The 25564-nt window shown below is 51.5% G+C and overlaps 1 protein-coding gene and 1 long non-coding RNA gene across 5 annotated transcripts in view; one reads left to right on the top strand and one right to left on the bottom strand.

The window, feature by feature from the left end:
- NR6A1 (nuclear receptor subfamily 6 group A member 1) overlaps positions 1 to 25564 on the bottom strand; it is a 74580-nt gene that overhangs the window by 23257 nt on the left and 25759 nt on the right. Inside the window, exon 1 of one of the 4 annotated variants that reach the window (XM_059865037.1) lies at positions 2873 to 2965. The exons of the other annotated variants lie outside the window; for them this stretch is intronic. Coding sequence (XP_059721020.1) covers positions 2873 to 2900 — 28 coding nt within the window. The 5' untranslated portion in view covers positions 2901 to 2965. Of the gene's footprint in view, positions 1 to 2872; positions 2966 to 25564 lie in introns of those variants that run through there. 4 annotated transcript variants of the gene reach the window in all.
- LOC132337097 (uncharacterized) lies at positions 20875 to 23053 on the top strand. The gene is made up of 2 exons (XR_009489067.1): positions 20875 to 20977; positions 21299 to 23053. It is a non-coding gene; the product is annotated as an uncharacterized LOC132337097 (long non-coding RNA).

The following is a 25564-nucleotide window of genomic DNA, read 5'->3' as shown; positions in this document are numbered from 1 at the left end:
AAGACCCAAACAGAAAGCACTACAGCACGTGGATGAGATTCTAAACTACACAGCAAATGAATTAAAGCATGGGGACACACACCCAGCACAGCCCTGTCACTGCTCCCACCTGTGCCAGCCCTGTGCTGGGAGTGGGGAGCGGCACTGCCGCATTCCCAGAGGGGACCAGGAGCTGGCTGCAGGTCCCCAGCTGCCAGGGGCTCACACCCAGCTCTGGAGACCCGACTGAAAACTCTACAGCAACTACAGCTCGCTGTGAGATTTACCTTGGAAACCTGGCAGCGTGCTGGTGCAGCCGGCCTGGGGGATTCTCCACAGTGGGGCTTTACGATGGAAGAGAAACAAAGACCTAATTTCCAAAAGTAAGGCCAAAAGTGAAAGCACAACCCCTCACCCAAACCCCAGAGCAGACAGTGCTGGGATTTGGCCTGGCTAGAAAGCAAGAGGGAGAACAAGAAAAGCTGCCACAGGCAAAACTTCCCATTTATATAACAGAACATGAATTTACAGCTAAGAAAATCTTTTACAGCTGAAAAAAAAAAATTACAGGCAACACTCAGCACTGCAATTCATTAATACATTTAACCTCTTTTCAGCTGTGTGCCAGTTATTTGTTTCTTGATTAACTGACCCTCTCGAAGCCCCCTGCAGCACCCTTTAGCTGGGTTTAAATCTCAAGCTGCTAAATACCAGCTGTTTGGGGAGGGGGAGATCTCACACATGTGTTACTTAAATCCCAACCGCATCTCACTCTCCTCTCGCCTCTGGTGATGCCTCGAACAGAAACAAACGTGTTGGGGTTTCTTTTCCCCTTTACTTTTCCTAACGATGTTTTTCGTTGTCAATTTTTAGTTTCAAGAAAACCATCCTGTGAAATTCAAGCCCCCGAACTGGAGGAACTCCCCCCTCAGTGCGGAGCGCTGCATTGTCCAAACAAGCCCACCCCCAAACCAGGCGCCTTTGCTTCAGGGGCCTTTTTTTTTTTTTTTTTTTTTAACTTATAATCGATGAACACAGGGATTAAATTTTCTGCGCGTTGGCCCCTGCTCGGGACGGCAGAGCCGGGCGCACAAAGGGCCGGGGCGTCCCTCTCGTGCTCCCCACCGACCCCGCAGATGGGGGTCCCACCCCACGCTGGAGGCGGCGAAGGCACCGCGTCCTGCCTGGCCAGCCCGGCTCAAAGAGCAGATTGTGCTGCCCCGGATCAGGCCGGTCGCGGGGAGAGCTGAATAGAATTAACCCTCTGTGAACTAAAACAAAAACATTTGTCTGCCCAGCTGGGAGAAAGGTTAATTTAAATGGACAACCCTCCTGTAAAAAAGAAAAAAAAAAAAATAGAGGGGAAAGAAAGAGGAAGCCTGCAACCTTATTCCTTGTACTGTAAAAAGATGTTCTACTCACAGTCTCATTTTAAAAAGCAGCAAGTGACTACTGGAAAGAAAAGAGGAGAAATGCTGCACTAGGGGAATGGCCAGTGCATCTCTGGTCTCCCTTTCCAGTAATGAAATCCCGAACTCACAGTCTTATTCCGCCCAAGCAGAGTTCAATCAAAGGAAAACCCCCATTAAAACACCCAGAAATCATCAGCTGCTCCTTTTCGGCTCGGTATAAATCAAGAGCGTGCAGCTGATGAAACCCATCACCCTTCCCGGGACACATCTCCATTTGCATATCAAAAACTCATCTGTGAAATGCAACTTCTCCCGGGCAGGGGAGCCCCGACCCCAGCCCCGCGCCCCACGGACCGCACGTCCCGGCGGGCGGGGGCTGCCGAGGGACACGGGGCGCTGCGGGACCCCCGCCCCGCTCCATTGTGCGGGACGGGGAGAGGACGGATCCTTCACCCCAGCCAGTTGTTGCACAAAGAGTTTGGAACAAAAGCCCTCACACCAAAATGTGCCCGATGGCCGGGACCGCAGCTGGGGACGCGCACGAGGGTCTCGGTCGCGCTGCCCATGCTCACAGGCCGACCCCGGGCTCAGTCGCTCTCTCAAGTGATCAACTTTCGCTGATCCAATTTTAGCAAAATAAAGCTCCGTTCGCGGCCCCTGCCCTGGCTCCGGCGCGGCCGCACGCTCTGAATTAACCACTGCGTTACACCGGTTGGGTTATTTAATTGGTACATTACAAAGCGCTCGGATGAAGCCCTGACTTACCTGCCCTAAAACCTATTCTCTTGGCCCTGCTGAAGCTGTCTAGATGTGCAACCACTGAGAAGGATGCTGAATTAAGAAAATCTGAAACTAACCCCACCCCCAGCAGTCCGGGCTGCGGGAGCAGGGCCTGGGCACAACAGGAACAGCGACTTCTCCAACGTGTGTTACCAAACACGCCATGCTCTCTCCTGAAATATTTCGTCCTTACTCTGAAGGTGAACTTTACCGCTGTCTTCAGTCACAGAGGGGAAAAAAGGCTGCAAATACCGGGGGCCAGCGCCGGTCCCGGGAGGGCGGACGGGCGCTACCGAGCGCCTCCGTGACCCCGATACTATCCATAATTAACGATACTAAAAAAAGCTCCTCCAGATGGTCGGAGGGATTAGGAAGTTTAAAATATAAACAAATTAAGCCACAAAACAAACTAATGCCCCCTTTTTTTTTTTTTTAATTGCATAATCCTGCTCGCAGCCCAGGGCTACGCTGCCCGGCCCCGCGCGCCGGGAGCCGTGAAAAGGCAGAAAAAGGGGAAAACCCTCACGGCTCCTTGTCCCCGCGGTCCCGGGCGGTCCGAGCCCCGCGGTCCGAGCCCCGCACGCCGCACCCCGCGGGCGCCGGGACGGGGCGGCCCCGGCCAGGTAGCGGCGGGGGGCGGCGGCCCCGGGCCCGCGCAGCCTCCGGCGGCACCGCCCGGACAAAGGCCCGGCCCCGCTCACCTTCCATGCAGGTCGAGTCCCGCTTCATCCCCGGCCGGCTCCTAGGGCCGCCTCATGGCGGCGGCGGGCGGGCAGCCCGGCTCGGCCATCGCCGCCGCCGCGGGCGGCCCTATGCTAACGACGTGATGTCAGCGCCGCCCCCGCCGCACCGGCCCGCGGGGGGGCCGCGCCCCCGCCCGCCCGGCAGAGCGACTGAGCGACCGGCCGAGACCGACCGACAGACCGACCGACAGACCGAGCGACCGACAGACCGACCGACAGACCGACCGACAGACAGACCGACTGACAGACAGACCGACAGACCGACAGACAGACCGACCGACAGACAGACCGACTGACAGAGCGATCGGCCGAGACCGACCGACAGACCGACCGAGCGACCGAGGGACTGACAGACCGACCGACAGACAGACCGACAGACAGACCGACCGACAGACAGAGCGACTGACAGACTGAGCGACTGACAGACCGACCAACAGACGGCCCGAGCGACCGGCTGACAGACCGATCTTCCGACCGACAGACTGACAGACAGACCGCTGCCACCGCCGTGAGGCATGGCCTGGGCAGTTGCCAGGAGGTATCAGATACTGGCCATGACCACCAAGCACTGGCCATTGGCCACCCGCTGTTGGCCACCAGCCATCCCTACTGGCCACCACTTGGCACAGCCCTTCCAGCAGCTCGGCAGGGAAGCTGGGAGCTGTTCACTGCGTGTGAAACAGATACCACTGACACACACATCAACAAAACCCAGGGACCCCCAGCATGAAGATAAAAGTTGCTCTGAGCAGCTGTAGCTGCTCCATCCCTGGACCTGTTCAAGGTGAGGTCTGCACAAGTCTGCACAAGTGAGACACTGGAGTTTAAATGGAGCACAATAAATCCATCACTGATTTAGCTGCCCATCTCCAAACAGGTACCACTGGCAACACTGGTCATGGTGAGCTCTTCATCAGACACAGCCCCATGTGTCTGCACCAGAAAATATTCTCATGAAGCTCTTCTGCCCCTTCATTCTCCCTCTGGGGTGAACTCAGCCTGGGTTACAGAGCAGCTCATGTGTCCTTAGTGCCCAATAAACTGTCCTGGTGCTCAGATGTGTTTGACCAGCCCAAACCAATGCTCACCACACCACAGTGTTTAAGAGAAGGCCCAAGAGCATTTCTGCTGATGCCCAATCCAACCTGTCATCCAGATGTCTGGATGTCTCAAAACTGTCTCTGCTAAAAAAGCCAGTTTGCTTCTGTTCCTCATCCTGAGGACTGCAGCACCCAACTGCGCTCTGAGAAATGCCTGGCTTAGAATAAACAAGGCTCAGAGGCAACAAAAGAGGTCATATTTCACTCCATCCCAAGCCTGAAATTTTATTGCTTTCTGGTGACATCCAGCAATGCAAGTAACCTCGTGAGCATGCAGGGCAGAGCTCAGTGGTGTCCTCCTGGCAGCCTGGCCCCCCTGCTCCAGCTGACCCTGCTTGGGCAAGGGATCTGGCCACCAACCCCAGCCCCAACTCCAACTCTTCCATGATTCTCTCTACTCATAATCCTGTTTTTAACCCAGCATTTCTGCACAGCAGGTGCATTTGCAGGAGCAAACTCTCCAAGCTTTGCTGATGCTGTACATTTGTGCAATTCTGTGTCAGTGAGACCCTCATGGGACTGATGTCCCCTTGTCCCGAGCCACCAAACCCAGGCTGGCTGAGGAGCTGGCACCACCCTGGCAGCGCATGGCCAAGGTAAGGCAGCCCTGGCTGCACTATTGACACAGCTGTTTGCAATTGTGCTGCTCCCAGAGCTCCACATTCTTCATCCCCTGCGAGCCCTGAGCCAGCTCCCGGCACCCCTCGGAGGAGTGTGACCAGAATGCAGAGTGCTTATTTTGTAAAGCTGCAGCGTGGTGTGGACACAGCAGGCTGAAATGAAGAAACTTAATCTCCAGATAACACAAAGTTGCACCCACAACTGCTGTTCAGACCCAAAACACAGACACACCAAAAAAGCCCCAAAACAAACCCACTCCCACAACCCCCCAATTCTGAAGCTGCAATTATAGACCAAACCTGGCTGGGAAAAATTATAATTGTCCAAACAACTCAAATCTTCCAAATTATTCAAAACTCACACTAAATGCACATGGCAGTTTATCAAGCAAAATCCTTACGGGCAGAAAATAATTGCAAAGATCCAAAACTATTCTGTAAAATCACAGTCCAGCTGGGAATGGGCAAAGAGACAGGAAAAATGAGTTCTGTTGTCTGACCCAAACAGCCATGCAGTAAGTCTGGGCAAAAGGAAAATAAAGTAGCTGGTTCTTATTTTAGCCTGTATCAGCCAATTCCCACCCCAGACAGAAAAGCCTGATCTTACTGTAACCAACATCTAAGAATTTACAACGACACCAGTTCACAACAGTAAAAGCCAAAAGTGTTGCCAAAAAGTGGGCAAGTGGCACTGTTGCCTGCAAGGGGTTTATTGTCCTGATGTTAAAGCCATAAGGGACAGGCACAGGAAGCAAGAGGAGGTCCTGCCCCTCTCCCCCTGCTCCCTGGTGACGTGCCATGAGATCACCATTCCAAAGAGAAGGAATTCTCAAAAGATGTGACTTTTTTCAGAAATATGGCATATGAGCCATCAGAATGGATTGACCAGTGCCAGGCCAGGCCAGCACAGCTCTCCCAGGACACTCTTTGCCAGTAGCATCACTTGCCACAGCCAATCCCAAAAACTTCGATGAAAACCCCGAATCTGGGCAGAGCAGGGTTGGCAGAGCTGTGTGGCCCCAGGACAGGGGCAGCCCTTCCTTGAGCTCTTGCTCTCCCACCCACGGCCACAGTTTCATAATTCCCCGTGCAGCAGAGGGGCTCTGCCCATTTTCATGACAATCGGGGCTCTGTTGTGTCCCCGCAGTTTGAGCCATCAGCCCCTTTGTGGCAGGAACAAAGTCCGGGCTGTGACAACAAAACCCAGCACATCTCGGCGCTGAAGGCGACAAACCCAGGGCTGCCCCCACACCACTGAGCCGGCCACGGACCAAACGACAACACCGAAGGGGATTTGATTTCAAGCAACGAACAGATCCTAAGGAAATACCCGATCCCGGCTCAGTTCTCACGTTATCCACAATGGTGCTGCCGGCAGCACCTCCGCAGTGCCTGAGCCTGCACGGGTCGGCAGGAACCTGGGGAACGAGACCCAGCACCCACAGCCAGAACCAGCCTGGTTTGCAAATGTGGCTGAAAAATTGATAAAAATTCAGATTAGCACATCTCAACAGCCTCGGTACTGTGGACATTACTGCTTTCAGGCACTGCAGTGAGGGAGCTGGTTGGAGGTAAACACAGCGTGTGCTTTCCCCAAAAGATCTATTCCACTCATTATGTATGCAGCTATTTCAGAGAAAAAAATTAAAAATTAATATTAAATTGCTTAGAGGAGCTATGGAAGAAACTGCAAGGAATGATAATAAACATCCACCTGATGTCTGAGCTGGTCTTGATAATGGTTTAACAACAGATCAGGTAATTCCTCTCCTCCCGGGTGTTAAACACACCAGGAGTGTGGTGTTAATAATTCTAGTGAAGGTGGTGACTTAGTGCACATAAAACTATTTTCTCCTTCTTACTTGTTTGATAAGTTGTTGTGTAAATTGAATGCTTCTATCAATTTCTGGTTTTATCTGAATTTGCCATCCCAGACAACTGAGTGGTTACAAGAAGCGTTTCATTGCACCTCGCTTGGTGGGTGACACACAGCAGAGAGCAGCTCTGTGTAACAGAGGGAAAGGCAGGGGGGAGGTTAAGGGCTCCTCAGAGAGGTCGCCTTCAGAGGAAAAAGGGAAAACAAATGGGATTGTAGGCACGGGAAGTATATGGTTTTACTGCCTTACTGGGAAAGTACAAGAAAGGGGAATTGCAAAGGGAGAAGCTTTACATTTCTATGAGGAGGCAATCGAGCTCCATTCCCTTCCTATGGGATGGCTCCATCCATTCTAAGAGTGCATCTCCTGTAGCTCCCAGTAACCAAATCAGGTCACACAGCCTCAGAGCACACTGGAAAGCACGGGGAGGTCTTTGGGCTGGGTCCTGGCACCAGGAGAGCCTCACAGAGCCCCAAGCACTGCATGGCAGGAGCAGCAGCGGGCCCGAGGCAAGGTGTGAGCCTTGCACCTCCTCCTGTGGGCAGCTGTTTCTGCCAGGGGTCGATATTGAGAGCCCACAGTGATGCAGCAGTGGGGCTTTGTCCTGGTGGGTCCCACCTACAGAACCAGTGCACCCAGCAGCCAGCGTGGACACAATGAGCCCAAGCTCTTCCTCCAAACCCAGGCAGAAGATGATGTTCAGCAGGGTGCAGGGACAGAGCAGAGGCCTTTAGGCCAGGAGGCAGAGAGTATCCCCCAGATTTGAAGAGGTGGGAAAATTCTGTGTATTAAAATGATCAGCTGAAAAAGATGAGTTTATGCCAGACTTACACAAACTGCAACCACACAAACACACCGGCCTGCTGCAGTTGCTGGTGTTTTTAATAACAGCAACAACAGAACAAGTTTGTTATTATAACTGTAGTTACTATAGTCCTGAACAGTATTTACAAATTCCAGCTTGCTGGTGAGCAGCAACTTTTTGTATGCCCAGGGAAAAACAAACAAACAAACAGTGAGGACATTTCCTCAAATTTCAGGTCAGATGGCAAAACAAAGAAGAAAAACCTTCAGAATTACAACTGCAGCCAACATGTTGTTGGAACTGCAGCAGCTTGGGAGTTTCTTTGGCGTTGGGGAAAGTCCTGCTTGGGAACATCCCGGCTGCTCCATGCCCCTTACGCAGCGGTGAGACTCGGCAGAGGGACGGGGAGGTGGCACACGGTGACAGCACAGAGAGACCCGCGGGACGCCGAGTAGCCGGGCTGGGCAGGCACGGAGCAGCGCTTGGACCGTGTCGGGAAACACCGGCGGGCCCGCGCCCACGGCTTTACAGCCGGTGTGACCGCGCTGCGCTCCAGGGCTCCGGTGGCTCGGGGACACGGGCCCGGCCCCGTGCGGGGTCCCTGCGCTCCGTGCGGCCGCCGCTGGACGGGAGAGGGCAGCACCCGACCGGGGACACGGCGGGCGGCACGGCGGGACGGGACACCGGGAACGGGACACCGGGAACGGGGCTGGACACACCGGGAACGGCACACCGGGAACGGGGCTGGACACACCGGGAACGGGACTGGGCACACCGGGAACGGGACACCGCGAACGGGAACAGCACACCGGGAACGGGACACCGGGAACGGGGCTGGACACACCGGGAACGGCACACCGGGAACGGGGCTGGACACACCGGGAACGGCACACCGGGAACGGGGCTGGACACACCGGGAACGGCACACCGGGAACGGGGCTGGACACACCGGGAACGGGACTGGGCACACCGGGAACGGGACACCGCGAACGGGGACAGCACACCGGGAACGGGGCTGGACACACCGGGAACGGGACTGGGCACACCGGGAACGGGACACCGCGAACGGGGACAGCACACCGGGAACGGGGCTGGACACACCGGGAACGGGACTGGGCACACCGGGAACGGGACACCGCGAACGGGGACAGCACACCGGGAACGGGGCTGGACACACCGGGAACGGGACACCGGGAACGGGACAGCACACCGGGAACAGGACCGGGCACACCGGGAACGGGGACAGCACAGCGGAGCGGGGCCGGGCACACACAGGGGGCCGGGCACAGACCCGGAGCGGGGCCGGGCCCCTCCCGGGACACCCCCGGAGTCTCACCCGGCTCTGCCCAGGCCGGCCCGAGCACGGCACCGATGCGGGCCCGGCACCGATGCGGGCCCGGTACCGATGCGGGCCCGGCACCGATGCGGGCCCGGCACAGATGCGGGCCCGGTACCGATGCGGGCCCGGTACCGATGCGGGCTCGGTTTCAGCCGCAGTTTTTGTTCCCTCGCTCGGGCCCCGGCGCTGCCCGAGCAGCCCGCTGCACCCTCCCCTCCCGGGGCCGCACTGGAAGGCCCCGCTCACCGGCTGAGCTTCGGGTCCAGTCTTCCTGCAATTAGCTGTGCTGTCAGTAGGAGCAGCTATTTAGAATGTCCCTTTCCGCTGCCAATCATCTTTAAGTATTCAATTTAACTTGTTGAAGTTTGCAATCCTATTTTCCTCTTTTACACGAAAAGGAAAAGCTGACCTGAAAAGTCCTTCCAAAATTAACAAAAACAGGAACAAAATTATGGAGGAACTATCTGAGGAATCCTCAGACTTCCTCTTTGTACCCATGTAACCAGCCAAGAATACATCCGTGCAGAAAACAACATATTCCACTAAAAAAACTCACATCACCTGAACTCCCAGCTTCTGTAAGAACCTCCTGCCAACACCTCAGCTTGGAGACTGAGTGATTCACCATCTACAACCACCTAAACAACATTTACTTATTAAGATGAATTCAAGCTTGAATCAAATTGTGAAATGTCAAAATCTATGGAAAATATATTTATTAGAAAGGCAAGGGCAATTGAGGACAACAGCACAGGAGAAATCCCTATATTCAAAAAATCCTTGTGGCTCCTCTAGAAAAATGCTTTCATCATTTTAAGTTTCTGCTGTTGTAAATGTGAGGAAAATGCCCCCATGAGCTACACAGGCTGTCCTGCCTGCAAGGTCAAATCTTTGTGTGTCCACCAGGCTGTGTGATTTCAACTCAACACTGCACAGCAGAATGGAGCTGGGGAAGTTCTTTGTGTCCTGTTCAGTGCTTTGGAGCAGCCTGGAAATCTGGGGCATTTCTGCACTGCTCCCCCCTCCTACTAATGTTGGTTCCAATTTGAGCGGGGCAAGAGCTGAATTCTGAAAAAAACATATGTTACTTCCCTGTCTTCCTCCTGCTAAACCTGATCCTCATGCTTTCCTTCTGATAAACTGGATAATTTATGCATCACCTGCACCAGCAGCTCCCAGGCCCAGATACCACCCACCCCAGTTAGCACGAGGTTCCAAATTAAGATGTACGTGACTGCAAAGAGCCAATTTTATTAGACAAACACTGAGGGAAAAAAAATCTTCCATCCTCCTCTCATTTGTGAAGCCACACAGGGCAAAAGTATTCCCATGCCTATTCCTGACAGGGAGCAAGGCTGCCCCAGCACAGGGGCTGCTGCTTTGGGTGTAAAGACTGAATTGAACATGCAGTATTTAAGACAATTAGGTTTTCAAAGAAACTACACTAAACATTTCTTTCATGTGTAATCAAATTATGTTAAAGCAAACCTCATAATTTAAACCATTCCATTGGTCAGCTCCTATTTGTTTTCCCTGCACCCTCATTTTTGCTCCAGATCTGTCACATTACATTAACACCTTTCCTACTCACTGCCTACAGAAATAACAGCCTTCGACATGCCTGCACAATCCATTTGTCCTGCTCTAATTACTTTTTGACATAGCCTCTTCTGCTGTTATCTTGCCTTTTCTGACCTCTGCCTGTATTAAAGCCATTTAAAACAATCTTTACTCTCGGTATCTATTGTGGTGTGCCTTACATGATAGTGCTGGAGTATCAGGCAGCGACATTTTGTAAATCAGATATTTAAATCTGCGGTAATACGATCATGTACTTGAGGAGGAAAGCCACGGCATAGTGGTAACAGCTACAACTGGCTGCTCACAACACGAGCCCCCAGGATTGCAGCACATTTTCAGGATGAAATTTCTATAGTCATAAAACTGTTCTACATAAGGAAGCTGCTCAAAGATAAACGGGGTTTTCTATGTACTGAGGAACTTGATTTCACAAACGGGGAGGAAAGCAGGAGAAACTGAGAAAAGTGGTCATCCTGCACAAGAGAACCCAAACAACCTCCAGTCAAATTGAACAGACAGGAAGAGGATCAGGCAGGGTGCACCAACAGTGCAACCCATGACAAATCACGCTCTTCTTCAAACCCAGAGAAGAAACCATGAGTCTCTAATCCCAATATCCCTCTGTTTTCATCAAGCCCATTCAAAAACTGTGCCCTCATTTTCTTTTGTGGTGATTCACAGAAGATGAGCCTCTAATTACCAGCTACTTCCCCAGCTGAAGCAGAGGAGGATCTGCTCTGTGCCAAGTGTCTGCTTTGGAGTCAAGAACTTTTCCACGTGGTGGAACTAATTTTTTGGATATCAAGTTGATCCCGTTGTATGTATGTCTCACTATACAGTCCAACTACATCTTCACATGCTATTTTCTCAATGATCCAGCCTCGTGCTCACTTAATTGGTATCTAATCAATATTTTACTCACATTTCAAGAGATTCCTCAAACCTACATTTGCTCTGGTTCATTTACAGGGTAATTATCCAGCTCACACCAAGTCTGGCCTTCTAGATCCAACCAGTGCAGACACAGGCACAGCTCTGCTGGGAAAGCACAGCTCTACACTTTGTCTTACAGATGACAGCACTATAAAACCGACGGGGGACAAAACCAGAGCCAATTAAAATACATTAAATGCAATGCAACAATTCTATGATTTGTCATAGAGATTTTATTCCTTTGAATCCTTCTGACTGTGTCCTCAGGACATTAAATCCCACAAATGCTGTGGAAAGCTCTTCCCACAACACTTCCCTATGCTCAGTTTTATTTTCCCCTTTCCTGTCAGCAGCCCTGACCACAAACCTTGGCCTCATTAAGGCATCTAAACAGAGAAGGGACCCGTGGCTGCACAGAAGGGACCAGAGCAGTCTGCTGGGACAGCAGGAGTGTGAGACGATGCTGTGCTGGAGCACAGTGATGGAAAGGTTTTTCAGTGATGGTTTTCCACAGGACATCCAACAGCAGGAGCAGATCATGCCCACAGGAGCTGCTGAAACAGGGAGGATTTAGGGCACCAACAGCTACAGACAGCAAGGAACCAAGGCCATAGGGATTCCCAAATTTCATGTCTTGTGTGTGAAGAGGCACCAAGCTCCTGTGTCCAGGGCACAGAGCAGCATCTCCTCTGGAGCAGCTGCCAGCACAAGTCGGGGCCCTAATTCCTTGGGCAGGAACCTCGTGCTCGGAGCAGCCCCGTGCTAGGACGGTGATTAGTCCTTCACAGACGCCTCTGAATTGCCTGCTGGAGGAATCCACCTCTCCCCTGACTGCCTGGGGACGCGGCCCCGAATTAGGGGGGTTGATTTCCCCTCATTAAGCCTGTCCTGAGCTGCTCTCTGCGGGAACCAGCCTGGCCACAGCTCCCACTGCAGCTCCAGAGACAGGCTGGAGCTCCAGACCCCGGCACGGCTGCTCTTCCTGGCTTTGGGAGGGGAAATGGCAGCTTGGCCAAACCAAACTGATTCTCCAGCTTGCTCTCGGGGCCCAGGAGCAGTGCAGCAGAGCCCCACTCACAGCATGTCTGTGTGTGCAGGACAGACAGACAGACAGACAGCTGCCCTGCTCTCTGCAGCCCCGCTGGCGGCCATAAATCCTCCCCAGTGCAGCACAGCGGGTTTAGCCTGAGGGATCCTCTGCAACAGAGAGGTGCTGCAAGAAATGTGAGAGGGTTTGAGAGGAAACATGTAAGATTCAGATTTGAAATTAAAATGATCTGCCCGACAACAGCGCCTGGATTTCTGCATTAAATTTTTGACATTCCAATGGCATGATACGTTTGAGCTGCTCACCCAAGATAATCCCACGCGTTTTTTTAGGAGTTAAAAATTAAAATCTGCATTAGGGTTTTTATCATACATCTTGGAAACAAGGCAAATAGAAAACTCCCAGTGCTCACCACCAGGCATCTTATCAGCAAAACTGCAGGGCTCTTTGTGCTGTGCTGTGATGACTTTGCAGCGCACGTACTCCTGAAAACAGCCCCTGCTACTCACAGGAGACACCCTGGATGCTCAGCCCCACAGATCTCACGGTGAGAGACACATCTCATCCTGTGTCAGAACAGCCCAAATCACGCTGAGAGAGCTCCTACACCAGATTTAGCAAATTGCACTTGCACTACGTCTGCAGGAGCAAACGTAAGATGTTAGACAAGGGCCACACTGGGGTTAGACACACTCAGTATTTGGTTAAATCAGGAATTAGACTTAGGAGTTCCAGAGATATGAATGTCACTTAACCAAACAGAACATAAACACCCACAGGGCAGCGACCCTCTTCTTTAAAGGAAAAGACATCCAGCTTTTCCTGTGTGAGTCTTCCCAAAGACTAATTACATTATTGCTTGTTATTTGCCACAAAACATAAACATTTTCCTTATGCCCTGAGAGAGCAGTGCCAGAGGAACCCGTACACCATCACCTCAATACACGCTACCGAGCAGGATATAAAGCACTCTGATCTAGTCTCATCCACCCACTCAATTGCTCCAAAGTTTGCTTGCACATATTCTCTGCAAGTCCAGGGAGAAGCTGCTTTCTGCACTGGCAGTACAGCGAGCAGGGTGACAGTCTAACATGGTGTCCTGCTGAGATCCAAGAATAGCAATGCCTTAAAAGGCAGCGATGTTGAGATCACAAGGAAAAGAGAATTAGGGCACAGCTGTGGAGTTCTGTAGGCTAAAACATAGACTCAATATGTCAGAGAAAATTAAATCACAGAGCTACATGTAATTTCTAGTCTCATTTGGAACTTTGCTGTAGCTGTGCAGAATTGGTGCTCGGGTCATACATGTGAGTCTCTGTGCTTCTGCACACAGAAATAAAGCATGAAATTAATTTAAAAAGAAAAAACAAAGGAGTAGAATGCCGCAGTAACACAAACAGCTATGTTTGGAAGCTATGCTATGTACATGCTACTGCAGCTCACACACAGTTCTGTGGGCAGCTCTGGAGGCCAGACAGCTAAGCCCCAGACCAGCCTGTGACACAGCCTCACCTGCAGCACAAAACAAAGGCAAAATGATCAGGCAAATCTGAAAAATGCCAGTTTTCCTACAGTTGCCAGATAAGTGAAAGGGACCCTTCCTCAAAATTGAAGGTATGAAAAGTGATAACAAACTTTAGCATAGGCTTTTCCCCTTGAAGATGTTACATTTCTCAGAACAGTATATAGATATAAATTTGCCAATATTTATTTATCCTTGAAGTCCAGCACCAGCTTCTCCTCTGAAAGCATTCAATATCCAACAGAATACAGTCTATTATCCTCTGACAATATCTACTATCTCAATCTGTGTCCAGCTAATGAATTTTTGGGATATCAGGGTCTGTGCCCCGAGCCAGGAGCTTGGTGCCCTCCCCAGTGCCTTCCCCCAGCTCCAGAGCTTCTCTGCTCCGGAAGGCACCGTGGCAGAGACCAGCACAGAGGGGTTTGATGGCAGGACTGTGGATTCCATGGAGTCCCTGGATGAAAAGCTGACCTTTAGGCAGAGCAGGAGGGGCTCTCCTGGCCCAACCTGGACCCTTGGAGCAGCCGAGCAGTGCCTCGCCCCACAAGAGAGCAGGCTTTACCTGACCAGCAAAATTACCTCTTTAAAAGGCTCTGAAGGCCAGGGACAGATAAGAGAGAAGACAGGAGATAAAGCAGCTGGCAACAAGGGAGCAAGACTGATTGGGATGAGGTGTAGATAGCCAGGCTTTCCTAAATCCCTGGTACTTGAGCAGTACTGTGCTACACAACAGCAAGAAAACAGAGGTTGGAAGCTGCATGTAATTACAACTGTGTTTAGCTAAGTGTATTTCCTGTGGAGCTCACAGAGCAGGGCTGCACTCAAAGCTGGTGTGTTGGTATCAGCCCTCCTTTGTCCCTAAAGAGGTAAATTATACCTCTGATTTGTGTATAAAGTTCAATAGCTGCTAATGGCTGTGCTTGAGCTGCAGACAGAGCTGTGGGCTGACATCTCCAGGAGTCAATTCCTATGAAGGGTTAGTATATTAAGAGATTTTACAAAGGGGGAGAGTTCAGCAGGCAGGAGACAGGGAGAAGTGAGAACAAGCCAGGGAGGGATGTGCAGGGGCAGCCTGGTGGGGTCCGGCTGGGGGAGCGGGCTCGGTGGGCCGGGACCCGTGCGCCCCTTGGTCTGGCTGGTGAGTGCCAGCCCTGCCCACAGCAATGCGGCCAGACGATCGCTAAGGTCCGTTCCAACCCGAGCTGTTCCATGATTCTATGACCCAGCTCCTGCTGGAGTTCCAGAGCTGTGCTCGGGAGAAGGAGGAATGCACCGTGATAGAATCACAAGGGCAGGAGACACAGCAGCGCGGAGGAGCAGCAGGGGTGTGTGAAAGCAGCCCGCAGTGATGGAGGAGAGCTCTTCTGGGAACTGCCGGCACCGAGAAGGGTTAACGGGGCAGCTCCCGGGCACAGCGCTGCACGCCGGGGCACACGGGCACACCACCATGCAATGAACAGGGGAATGCCCAGTGCAGATGAATCGCCTTTCCTGAGCAGACCTAGGTACTACCCGCTCTAAGCACAGCCCGGTGCATACCTACGCGATGTTCTTCACAAGCCCCGCGCGTGGTGCGGGGAACGATCCCCAAGTGAGGATGCAGAAGGAGGTCACAACTCTGCGGGAATGTCTCCGGGAGCGGAGGGAGCCCCGCACCGCACCGCACGCGATCCCCGCCCGCTGCCAGCGCCGCTCGCCCTGACCCAGTTTCCCGCAGCATTTCTGCATGGCGACAGAGGTCCGGGCGGGACAAGCGGCGCTCCCAGCCCACGGGATTCTCCGCGTCCCAGCGCTCGCACTGGATGTGCCCAGCCTTTACACGCAGGCGTTGCACATAAGTGTCAGTAAACACAGGAAAAGAAGGAATTAGAACAACGACAAAAACCCTGTTCTCGTTCACAGAATACCCCTCGGAAGTAGATACAGGGCTGTGAGAGTGGCTACGTGAACATCCATCCCACGGATCCTCCTTGGGAGAAGCCTGGCAGTGCCATTCTGGCCAAAGCTCTTTTAAAAGGACTTTGCTCGTTTCTGGCTCATCTGAGCATTCCTGTTGCCCTGAACCATTCCTGCCCTTTCACTTCCACCAAAAGGAATCCTATTTATTGAGCCACCCAGAAGATTACAATTCCTTCATTACCCCCAGCCAAAGCTCTGATGCTGTGAGGAAATGCATTTTCCCACCCCAAGCCCCACACCCCTCACGTACTGCCCTATTTCCTACTCCCTCAGTCCCTATGGAATTACAGTGTATTGACTGCAGATATGCTGGCAGTTCTGATGTCATCTCCAGGCTTTTTCTTTTTAATTTTTTTTTCCTAGGTGAAGCATCTTTATTTCCTCTGTTCTGAAATTTTGCGCTGAAACTATAACAAGCCAAAAATCTCTTCAATGGGAAATTTCACAAACGGAGGATTATGACTTCAGCTCCAGAATAAGCAGCAGGAGCAGATGGAACTCTTCAGAAACAATGATTCCATTTTCATGCAAATTTCCTTAGTAGTTAAAAAAAGACGACGAAGAAAAAAAACCACCAAGATATCAGAATGGTCTCTAAATGGAAGATTTTTGAATGATGCTAAAAGCAAAGGGCTGGTAGCTCTCCAGAGTCCCAAGCATTTTAGCGGCAGCCGGGGTGAAAAAAAACCGTGACAAACTAAACCCAGACTCCATCCCCACTCAGAGTCAGGATAAGGGAAAGGGAAAATGGAGTGCATGTGTATTTTAGTTTTTATGATTTTCAACATCCTCGGCTTTGTGCTAATGCACACTTCAGAGCTAATTCTTATGCTCTTTAGGAGCACAGGCTTCATTCATGAAGCAGCATGACAAAAATTCTTTATCCACTTGATGACTACAGAAGGTGACAGGCACCGAGAAGCAGCCAGCCACGGGGACCCTGCCAGAGTGCTAACCTGCAGCGCTGCTCCTCGGAGGACAGCGCTCCCCTGATTGCAGGAACACAGGCATGCATATTTCATAGCCCAAGTGTGGAAACTGAGCCAATTCTTTTGTTATTAATACTGGCAGCATACCCTAAAAAACAAATACTGCACAGAGTTAGCAGACCCTGTTTCTGGCTCTACTACTGACTTCTTACTCAGTTTTGGTCTTGTGCCTTAATTTCCCCCTCGTGTTTACTCCCCAGGAGAGAGAATTGGAGCTGCTCCCTCACTCTCAGAGTGCTGAGGACAACTGGCTTTGCCCAGCAGAGCGTGCCTGTGCCACACTGTGGTGCCAGCCACTGTCCTGAGGTGCATACAGCTCTCAGGAGCAAAGGCAATACTTCAGCAGGCCCAGGGAGTTCCACTCTCACAGGCCACTCTGTTCCTCTGAGGTTTCAAAGCCAGGAGGATGAGCAGGAATGCAGCACGCTGTCTGTCAGGGGGAATGTGCAGCCAGGCCCCTCCTGGGCAGAGCTGCAGCCACAGCTCCTTCGGACCAGCCCCTCCAAACCCAGGCGTCCCTCCTGCCACAGCTGCTCCCTGATGCTGCTCCTGATGTTTTGCAGTGAGGCTTCATAAATGCCTATCAATTCTATCAAACAATTTCTATCTCACTCAGTTTCACATTGATTTTTTAAATTAATTTTATCCTTCCTTTTTCATGCAAAAGGGATACAAATTTGGCCACAAATAAGGCTGCCAAGAGTAGAGGCCTCTGAGCCATGTGTTCAATACCAAGAATACTTCTGTTTAATCCCATTCTACCTACACTTATCCCTTTCATCATGTCACTGGCCAAATCTTTTCACTTTGAATTTGCTCTCAAGCTGAATCTCTTTCCTTCCTCATCAAGTTAGATGGATTTAAGCAATGACAGCTACAAAAAGGACAGGGCACATACAAAATAACTCCAAAAATGGGCTCAACAAGGTTTATTTTCAATCTCTTCCCTTGCTTACTTCTTAGCAGAGGATGTAAAGAAACAATTTCCTCACTTAATCCCTCCTTGACCCAAATTAACTTTTCCCAAACTATTTTCTTAAATAATTTCTTTATAGTCTTGCCTGAACTAACTTGACAATAGGCACATCTCAGTCTCCCAAGGAAAGGAAGAGAACAGCAATTGGGAGGGATAAGAAGATAATTTAGTTGGTCTGAGCAGCACAGTCTCATTGAGAACGTGCTTTAAATTGTTTTATTCTGTCCTGCCACATTGGGGTGGTGGGGAAGAGGGGAGGTTCAGATTAACACTCTGGATTTCTCTTTATTTCTCAATAAAGATGACACAGGAGGGACAAAAGACATGTGTCCTTTAAGTCCCCACTTCTTCAGCTGCTGGTCTTTGTGGTATGAAGAGAAATGAGACCCATCTGCCCCAGGTACTGCTTGTCTGGATCAGCACATTGGATCTGACCAGACTCATGGGAAGTCTTCCTTTGTCCCTCCACTAATTTTTCACAGCCTTTCTTCAGGATTGGAACTGCCAGAAAGACTCGAGGATAACCGGGGGAAGCACAAGGGAGCACTGGCATTGCCTCTCCTTTAGATGCCTCAACGGATCTCCATCGCTTTTTCATTTCGACTTGGGTAAATTCTGAGCAGCAAAATGTCACACAAAGTTGACGACAGCACTGCAAAATGGCTGAAAGGCTGCAAAGTGGGTCAACCCCCACCTCCTGCCCCCAGCCCCATCAGCACTGACAGGGTCCTGCAGGGCCCAGCTCCGGCTCGGAGGAACGGCCACGGCACAGCGGCCGCAGCACCCTTGCCTGGGGAACCTGCTCTCCACGGCTGCTCCAGCAGCTCACTTCCCAATGGGAAATGATGTTTGCCACGGATTTAGTGAAACACGGTTCTAATTTAGCAATCGCCATGTTCATCCTACTGAGCAGGACTGAGTGTTTTGAGAATGAGAGCAAAATAATTAGGACGAGCCTCAAAATATTCAAGCGACTCAAACACCTGAAGATCACCTCTGATGTGGGGACAGAAGGAGGCACCTGGAGATTGACATGTGGTTGTGTTTATACACTGTGCCAAAACCCTGCTCTCTTTTCCAGACCCTAACATTTCATATTTGAGGACTTCTACAGCATTTCTGCTAATCTTAAAATGGGTTCCACAGCTGTCCAGATACCTTGTAAAGCCCATATTATCCTCAAAAACAATCTTATGGATTAATTTTTATTTTTCATAAATACGATCAAAGATACTATGTGCTTTTCAGTCAGAACCCCACTCTTACCTCAGCAAGCACCAAAATACATATTTTAACAATGCATCAACTATGCTTCAGGAGTGTAACTAAATGACTCAAGAAATGAAAGGCAATCCTCAAAAGAGGAGGCAGACAGGAAGCTGTCTGGGAGCTGGAGAAGGTACTACAAGGGTGATTGTGGGCAGAATGGACAGCAGATAGGAGTTATCTCCTTCACACTCATGCCAGGGAGGAGGGAACCTCTTCATCCACATCAATGCAGCTGCATGACAGTGATACGAGCCTGGGTCACCATTAAAGCAGCATGTCAAGCTTTTTTTTTTTTTTCTTTTTCTTTCCAAATTGCTTCTTTTTGGATGAATTCCATGTAACTGTCATTTGTTTCCTCATTCCATTTTCATTTTCCATTTATGCATTCATCCAGCCCTTGAGGGGGAATTCTACAGAAATCCGTGTCAAGAATGCCCACAAGGGCCCTCTGACCCACCCCTCCCAGTCCTCTGTGTCCTTGCTAATGACATCATGGCACAGCTGAAAAACTCAACAAACTTGACCAGCAAAGGGCAGGAATTACCACCGTGGCTCCTTCCCTTCATCCCTCACCTGCTGCTGCCCTCGTGCCCTGTCCCAGGGTGCTGGGGCTGCCAGACCACCAAAGCACAGGAACCCAGAACTAGCAGTGGTTCCTGCAGTGGTTACTGAAAGCATTTTAACAGCAGCAAAACACAGAGCAGGAACAGACGTGCAGTGTGAGAGAATGAGAATCTGTCCTGTGGGACAGGACCGTGGGTCAGAAGGGAGCTCAGGAGTCACCCACTCCAAACTCCCTCCAAGGAGGGTGTCCAGGGCTTTGGTCTCCCCTCTCAAAATGTACTCAGAGAAGAGGAAAAGGTCAGTGACTGAAAAAAAAAAAAAACAGAGAAAAAAAGGCTAAGAAACCTGGAAGAGAATGAGAAGAGAAAATAAAACAGAGACATTGATTTCTCCCCACTGCTCAGCCCTGGGTTCCCTCTGAGAACACTTGACAGAAACAAAGTTAGTGCATCTTACTGCAACTCCAGAGACATCCCAGTGTCTTGTTTCACTGTCCTAGCACAGGGAAGGGATGCAGACCAGTTGTGGGAGCAGCTCTGAGTTTTGTCACTGTCAAACCACTGGAACTGGCAAGGTAGCGCAGTTCATTCATCATCAGGTGGTCTCATTGAGAACGTGCTTTAAAGTGTTTTATTCTGTCCTGCCACAGAAACGGCAACGGCTGCTCTCACTGTGCTGAAGAATGGAAAGGAAACAAACACAAGTGGAAAATCTCCTCGATGCTACGTGTGGTTCAGGGCAACGCAGCCGAAGGGATTCGGAGGGGCTGTCCTGCCGCCCGAGGGCACAATCCCGAGCTCTTCCAGGAGCCCACCGCGTTCCTCAAAGGCGCTGGAGCCGCTCTCCGACACCTTTTAGGTGCCTGGAAGTGCGAACGCGAAGCGGCCCCGCGCTATTGCCCGCGCCGGTGGCGGGCCCGCGCCGTGACCCAGTTTCCCAGTGGCCCGGAGCGCCCGGGGATAACCCGGGCGGGGGCTGGCGGACCAGGCCCGGCCACCGCCCGCCGGGGCCGGGTGACAGCCCCGCGGCGCGGCCGGCTGCGGGCGCGGCCGGGGCTGGGCCCCGCGGTGCGGCCGGGGGGGCGGTGGGGCGGCGGGGCCGCGGGGCAGGTGCGGGCCGGGCCCGCCCGGCACCCAAACAACCGCGGCCCTGCGCCCGCCGCCGGGGCGGGACGGACCCTCCGGGGCGCGGGCGCGGCCCAATCGCCGGCCGGCCCCGCGCCGCCGCAGCCAATGGGCGCGGCGGCGGCGCGCACGTGACGGCGCGCGCGGCCGCCCGTCAGCGGGCGCTATATATCGGGGCGGGGGCGCGGGCGGCGGCGGCCGCGGGGGCTCGGCGGGTCCGGCCGCCGCTCGCGCCCCGCCCGCGCCGCGCTGGGGCCGTCGGTCAGCGGCGGGAGCCGCCGGGCCGTCCGCACCGCCGCCAACTTTGGGGAGAGCGAGCCCAGCGCGGAGCCGAACCCGGGAGCGCCCCGCCAGGTAAGGCGTTAATCCGAGTCCCGGCGGGCCGGGGGGAGCCGCCGGGGGGGCGGGGGTCGCGCTGCGCCCCGACCTGCCGCCAGTTGGGTTTTTTTTTATTATTTATATTTTATTTTTCCAGTCTCATTTCTGCACGTGCTCCTTTGTTCTCCAACAGAAGCGCTTTTTTTTTTTTTTCATATATGTGTGTATATATATATATCCGTTAATGTAACGCAGCTGGAGCAGCCGCTCCCCGCCGGTACCGGGGGAGGGGGAACAGGCAGCAGCTCCCCCTTACCCCCCCCCCCCTTCCCTGCTTTATTCCCTCCTCCCCCGAAGAAGAAGGAGAAACTCGAGCGATTCCGCGGCGCTGGAAGTTGCTCGCGGGTCCGGGTCGGTAACCAGACACGCGTGTCGCCCGAGGGCTGGCGGGGAGGAACTGAGCCAGACGGGGACACAAAGGAGGGGGGCAGCCCCAGACACGCCGTCCCCGCCCCGCGGCGGCAGCGCCCGGCACCGCCGAGACCCGGGCGGGGACGGCGAGCAGGGAGAGGATGCCCCCGGTCCCCCCTTTTGTCTGGCTCCGGTGGCACCTGCGGGGGCGAGCGCTCGGCCGCCCCGCCCGCGGACCGTATCGCGACCGGCGACGGATTAGCGACAGTTGTGGTCGGGGAGGGCTGAGACAGCCCCGGTCTCGGCGGTTTGGTACTGTGGCCGTGCAGGGCTTGGTTCTATAAGCCTCATGTTAATTAACAAAATCATTAAAAATACAAGAACTGCAATAAAATGAGCCCCGACGTGCAGTATTCCACCAATTCTTGCTCTATCACACGCGGAATTTTTAACGTAACTTGCTCTGAAAGAAATTTAACATATTTGCTCCCAGGCTGTCGACAGTGATTAGCTGTGCCGATTGCAGTCAACTCAATACAATATCTAAAAGAAATTTAATGTATTTGCTCCCCCAAACCATCTGCACTGATTTACTGTGACGATTGTAATGGGCTGTATATACGATATCTAAAAGAAATTTAACTTATTTTCCACCAAAATCCTCTGCAGTGGTGCTTGGGCTTCTGTGCATGATAAAAGATGTTCAGCGTACAGAAAAAAAATCTGGTATTTTCTAAGAAAATAATTTTCATAAACTTTTCCTATCGTTTCCTCAGCCAAAACAACCCATTATGAAAGCTCTAAGTCGAATTCTTCCACAAGTTTAGCAAGTTGAGAAGGGGACGATTTGCCCTCCTTGTTTTGCCCAGGAATGCGAGATAGCGTGTTTTAAAAGTTAATAAGTATTAAAAGCCACGAGGAGCATCAAAAGTGTATTTCCAAGCAGCGTGCCGGCCGCGGCGCGAGCAGAGCAGCCGCGCAGCGCCTGCAGCTCCACGCAGAGCAGAGGTTATTCACATGGCTGTTCCAGAAACTCCATTCATATCTCTGACTACCTGGATTTGAATAGAAACCAGACAGCAATTCTTTGGTCCCAGCCACTATTCGCCCCGCTGGACAATAGAGATTTGTTAGCACACAGGCACAAGCCCTGGGACACAAAGCTGGAGGCAGCAGAGATAGGGGCTTCACTGCACAGGAAATTACAGCTTTTGATGCACTGTTGGCAGGTCTGTCGGTTCAGAACAGCAACATGCCTGTGCCATGTTTAAGAGCTCCTGACTGCCATTTTTAACCACCTAGAATGTCATAAAAGCTTTATTGTCGCAGTACATAAAATCATGAAGTCCATATGGTTACTTTTCAGCTGCCCTAGTCTGGAAGGCAGAAGCATGATTTGGCTGGAGATTTTAATTTGGGGGGGGGCATGGGGGAAGAATTAGAATTTGAGAACAAAAAAACCTCAAAGTGTTTAAAAAAGCTGAGATTTGTTACCGAGGCAGCTGATGTCCAGCCTGAGATGGGGTGGTGTTCTAACGGACTTGGTTTAGTGGTGGCTGTAAGGGGACGTGGCCGGGCAGCTTATTTCATCTTAAAAGGTCCAGTAAATTTACTCCATGCAGCTCTAGTACCAGCTGTGGAGAAGAACATTGTTCAGTTGTGTCAACTTGGCAAACACGAAAATAAATAAGAAAAACCAAACCGCTCAGTGTCTGGTACCTCCCATTTTCCCTACTTTCCCCCCAGTCTGGAGTTAAAATGAGAACTGCTTGGAGACTGGGCTTTAATCTGCTGATTGGAGCCAATGAGCAGAAATTATCGAGATTAGAAAACCAACCAGCAGGTTTTATTAGCTGAGAAGCCAGCCCCTCGCTGTGCGCGGCGCCGCGCGCGGGGCTCGGGGCACTCCTCGCCCCAAGAGCGGCAGCCTTGGGGCTGCTCCTCCTCTCTTTCTGTGTTTTTCCAAAAATCCTACCTCCCCTACCACCTCAGAGCCAGATGAAATTCCCAGTCCAGCGGGTTTTTGGACTGTTAGGATTCTGCCAGGCACGCCGTGTGAGGGTGTCTCTAGGTGTGAGCCTCGCTGCAGCTCGAGTGGGATGACTTGGCTCTTCTTCACCCAGGAAAAACAATGCAAGTGAGAGTTGTGTACTGCAGCTGGGACGTGTGTGTGTTTGGCATGAGCTGCAGCCCTACAAAGCGTCTTAAAGTACAGAAACAGAGGTTGGGCTCTTTGCTGCCCTTAAGCATGTTTTTATCAACACAGTCCTGGTGTGGAGCTCAGGAAAAGGGGAAGAGTTTTAAAGTAGGGAAGGTCCATGTTCAGGGAGACACCTGAGAGAGCAGTGCTAAGGCTCTGCACCAGCCCACGAGGCACATGGTGGACCTGCTTCCACTGGTCCTCTGAGCAAAGAAGGGCAAAAAAAGGCTGGATGACTAAAAGAACACAACTCTAAAAAATGTGCTTCTTGTACGACTGACAAGCACTCGTACATGTGAGGGGCCAGCTCATGGAATTTTCAGCTGTTATTTCAGAACATTAAAAATATAAATGTGAATGAATGTAAATACTTTTCACAGGAGTCAGTTTTGTCTGAGTAATTATATAACTTCCTTGAATTCTCTTCCTTATGGAGTACAATGCCTTGGGTGTATTACTTCTCAGTAGAACTTAACTTGATTGTAATCTAGCCCAATTCTTATCACTTATTTTGATTTTTTTTTTCTTGCTGGTACTGACAAGCCCAGAAGGACCTACCTAAAATAGGCCTTTGAACAAAAACATTTTTATTTTTAATAAATGTTAAGGATATTGATGGTTCTATCTACAACACACTTTTAGACAAAATTCCATAGTATTCTTAATGTGCAGCAACCTTTTCTGTTACCTGTATGACTGCTGGTACTTAATATTCATCCAGATGCTAGTGTTAAAACCTACTCCTTGAAAGTGCTGTCTAAAAAAAAAAAGTGCTGAAAAGTTAAATTCAGTCCTTGCAATTGGGTTGTAAGATTTTGAGTACCTGTTAAGCACATAGTTCTGAATGGAAACCAGACCATTATAGGTAGGCAAAAAGCACTTCTGCTGAATTGAAACAGCCACAAGGGGAATGTCTGGGCATTGCCTGCCCCCAGCAGCATCCGCAGACTCAGCCTGGACACGGCAATAATCCCATCAGGCACATAAGAAAAGGATGCTGATGGCTCCTCTCATGTGCTCAGGGTTTATTTAAACTGCACATAGAAATAACAGATCATTCCAAAGTCAGTTTGCACAACTCCAGCTACAGCTATTCTGAGGGAAAGCTTATAAAGCCTGAAGCACTGTCACAACCACTAACAGCCTTGGAAGTTGCAGCAGATGCAGAAGACCAGCGCGTGCATAATCCAACCATTAATAGATGGTATTGCATTACAGGGTTGGTTGCCAATAAAAATGCGTCAGGTATGCTGAGATCTCACAGTGCACTTGGCAATTTAACAAAAAATGTGGAATCCTAAGAATTTCATTTTATCTTAATAATAGTCAGCAGATGCTGTAATCGTTTCAGACCCACAGTGTTGATTAATAGTGCTCAACAGTTTCAAATGTTAAGAACTCAAAAGATAACAATTGGGTGTTTTGATATAAGGATAACACGGAAGCATGTGTTTCCCTAAGAAGCAGCACGGACTTACAGACGGATGACATCACCTTTTCAAACAGACTTCAGTCATTCCTGCCCTCCCTGTTCTGCCTGAGAGTAGCTCAAACCATCTGCAGCTGCCCTGTACCATAACACAAAGAAATGAACCCACTGCCAGCAATGACCTGGGTAAAACTGCACATTTCTGAGTGCTCAGTGCTGCATCTCAAACCCAGGAACCCTCCTGCATTAGCAGTTAGTTGTGTGGGAATGAATATTGCAGGAAGCCAGGGAATGGGAATTCTGCTGCCCAGTAGCACATCCCTTTGCACCGTAGCAGCTTTGGGATCCTGCACAGTTTGGGTTTGCTCAGCCCTGCAGTTCCCCTGTGCTCCCCTCAGAAAGGCCAGGCTCTGTGGGATGGGTGGGCACGGGCAGCACTGGGGACAGGGGCTGTGTGCCCTGGGCTGGCTCCAGCCCAGGCAGGGGACAGGGGCTGTGTGCCCTGGGCTGGCTCCAGCCCAGGCAGGGGACAGGGGCTGTGTGCCCTGGGCTGGCTCCAGCCCAGGCAGGGGACAGGGGCTGT

This window comes from Haemorhous mexicanus, chromosome 21, assembly GCF_027477595.1.
Source record: "Haemorhous mexicanus isolate bHaeMex1 chromosome 21, bHaeMex1.pri, whole genome shotgun sequence".
In the NCBI taxonomy this organism is placed as follows: Eukaryota; Metazoa; Chordata; class Aves; order Passeriformes; family Fringillidae; genus Haemorhous; species Haemorhous mexicanus.
Note: the sequence above shows the minus strand (reverse complement) of the source record. Positions and strands in the feature narration are given on the sequence as shown.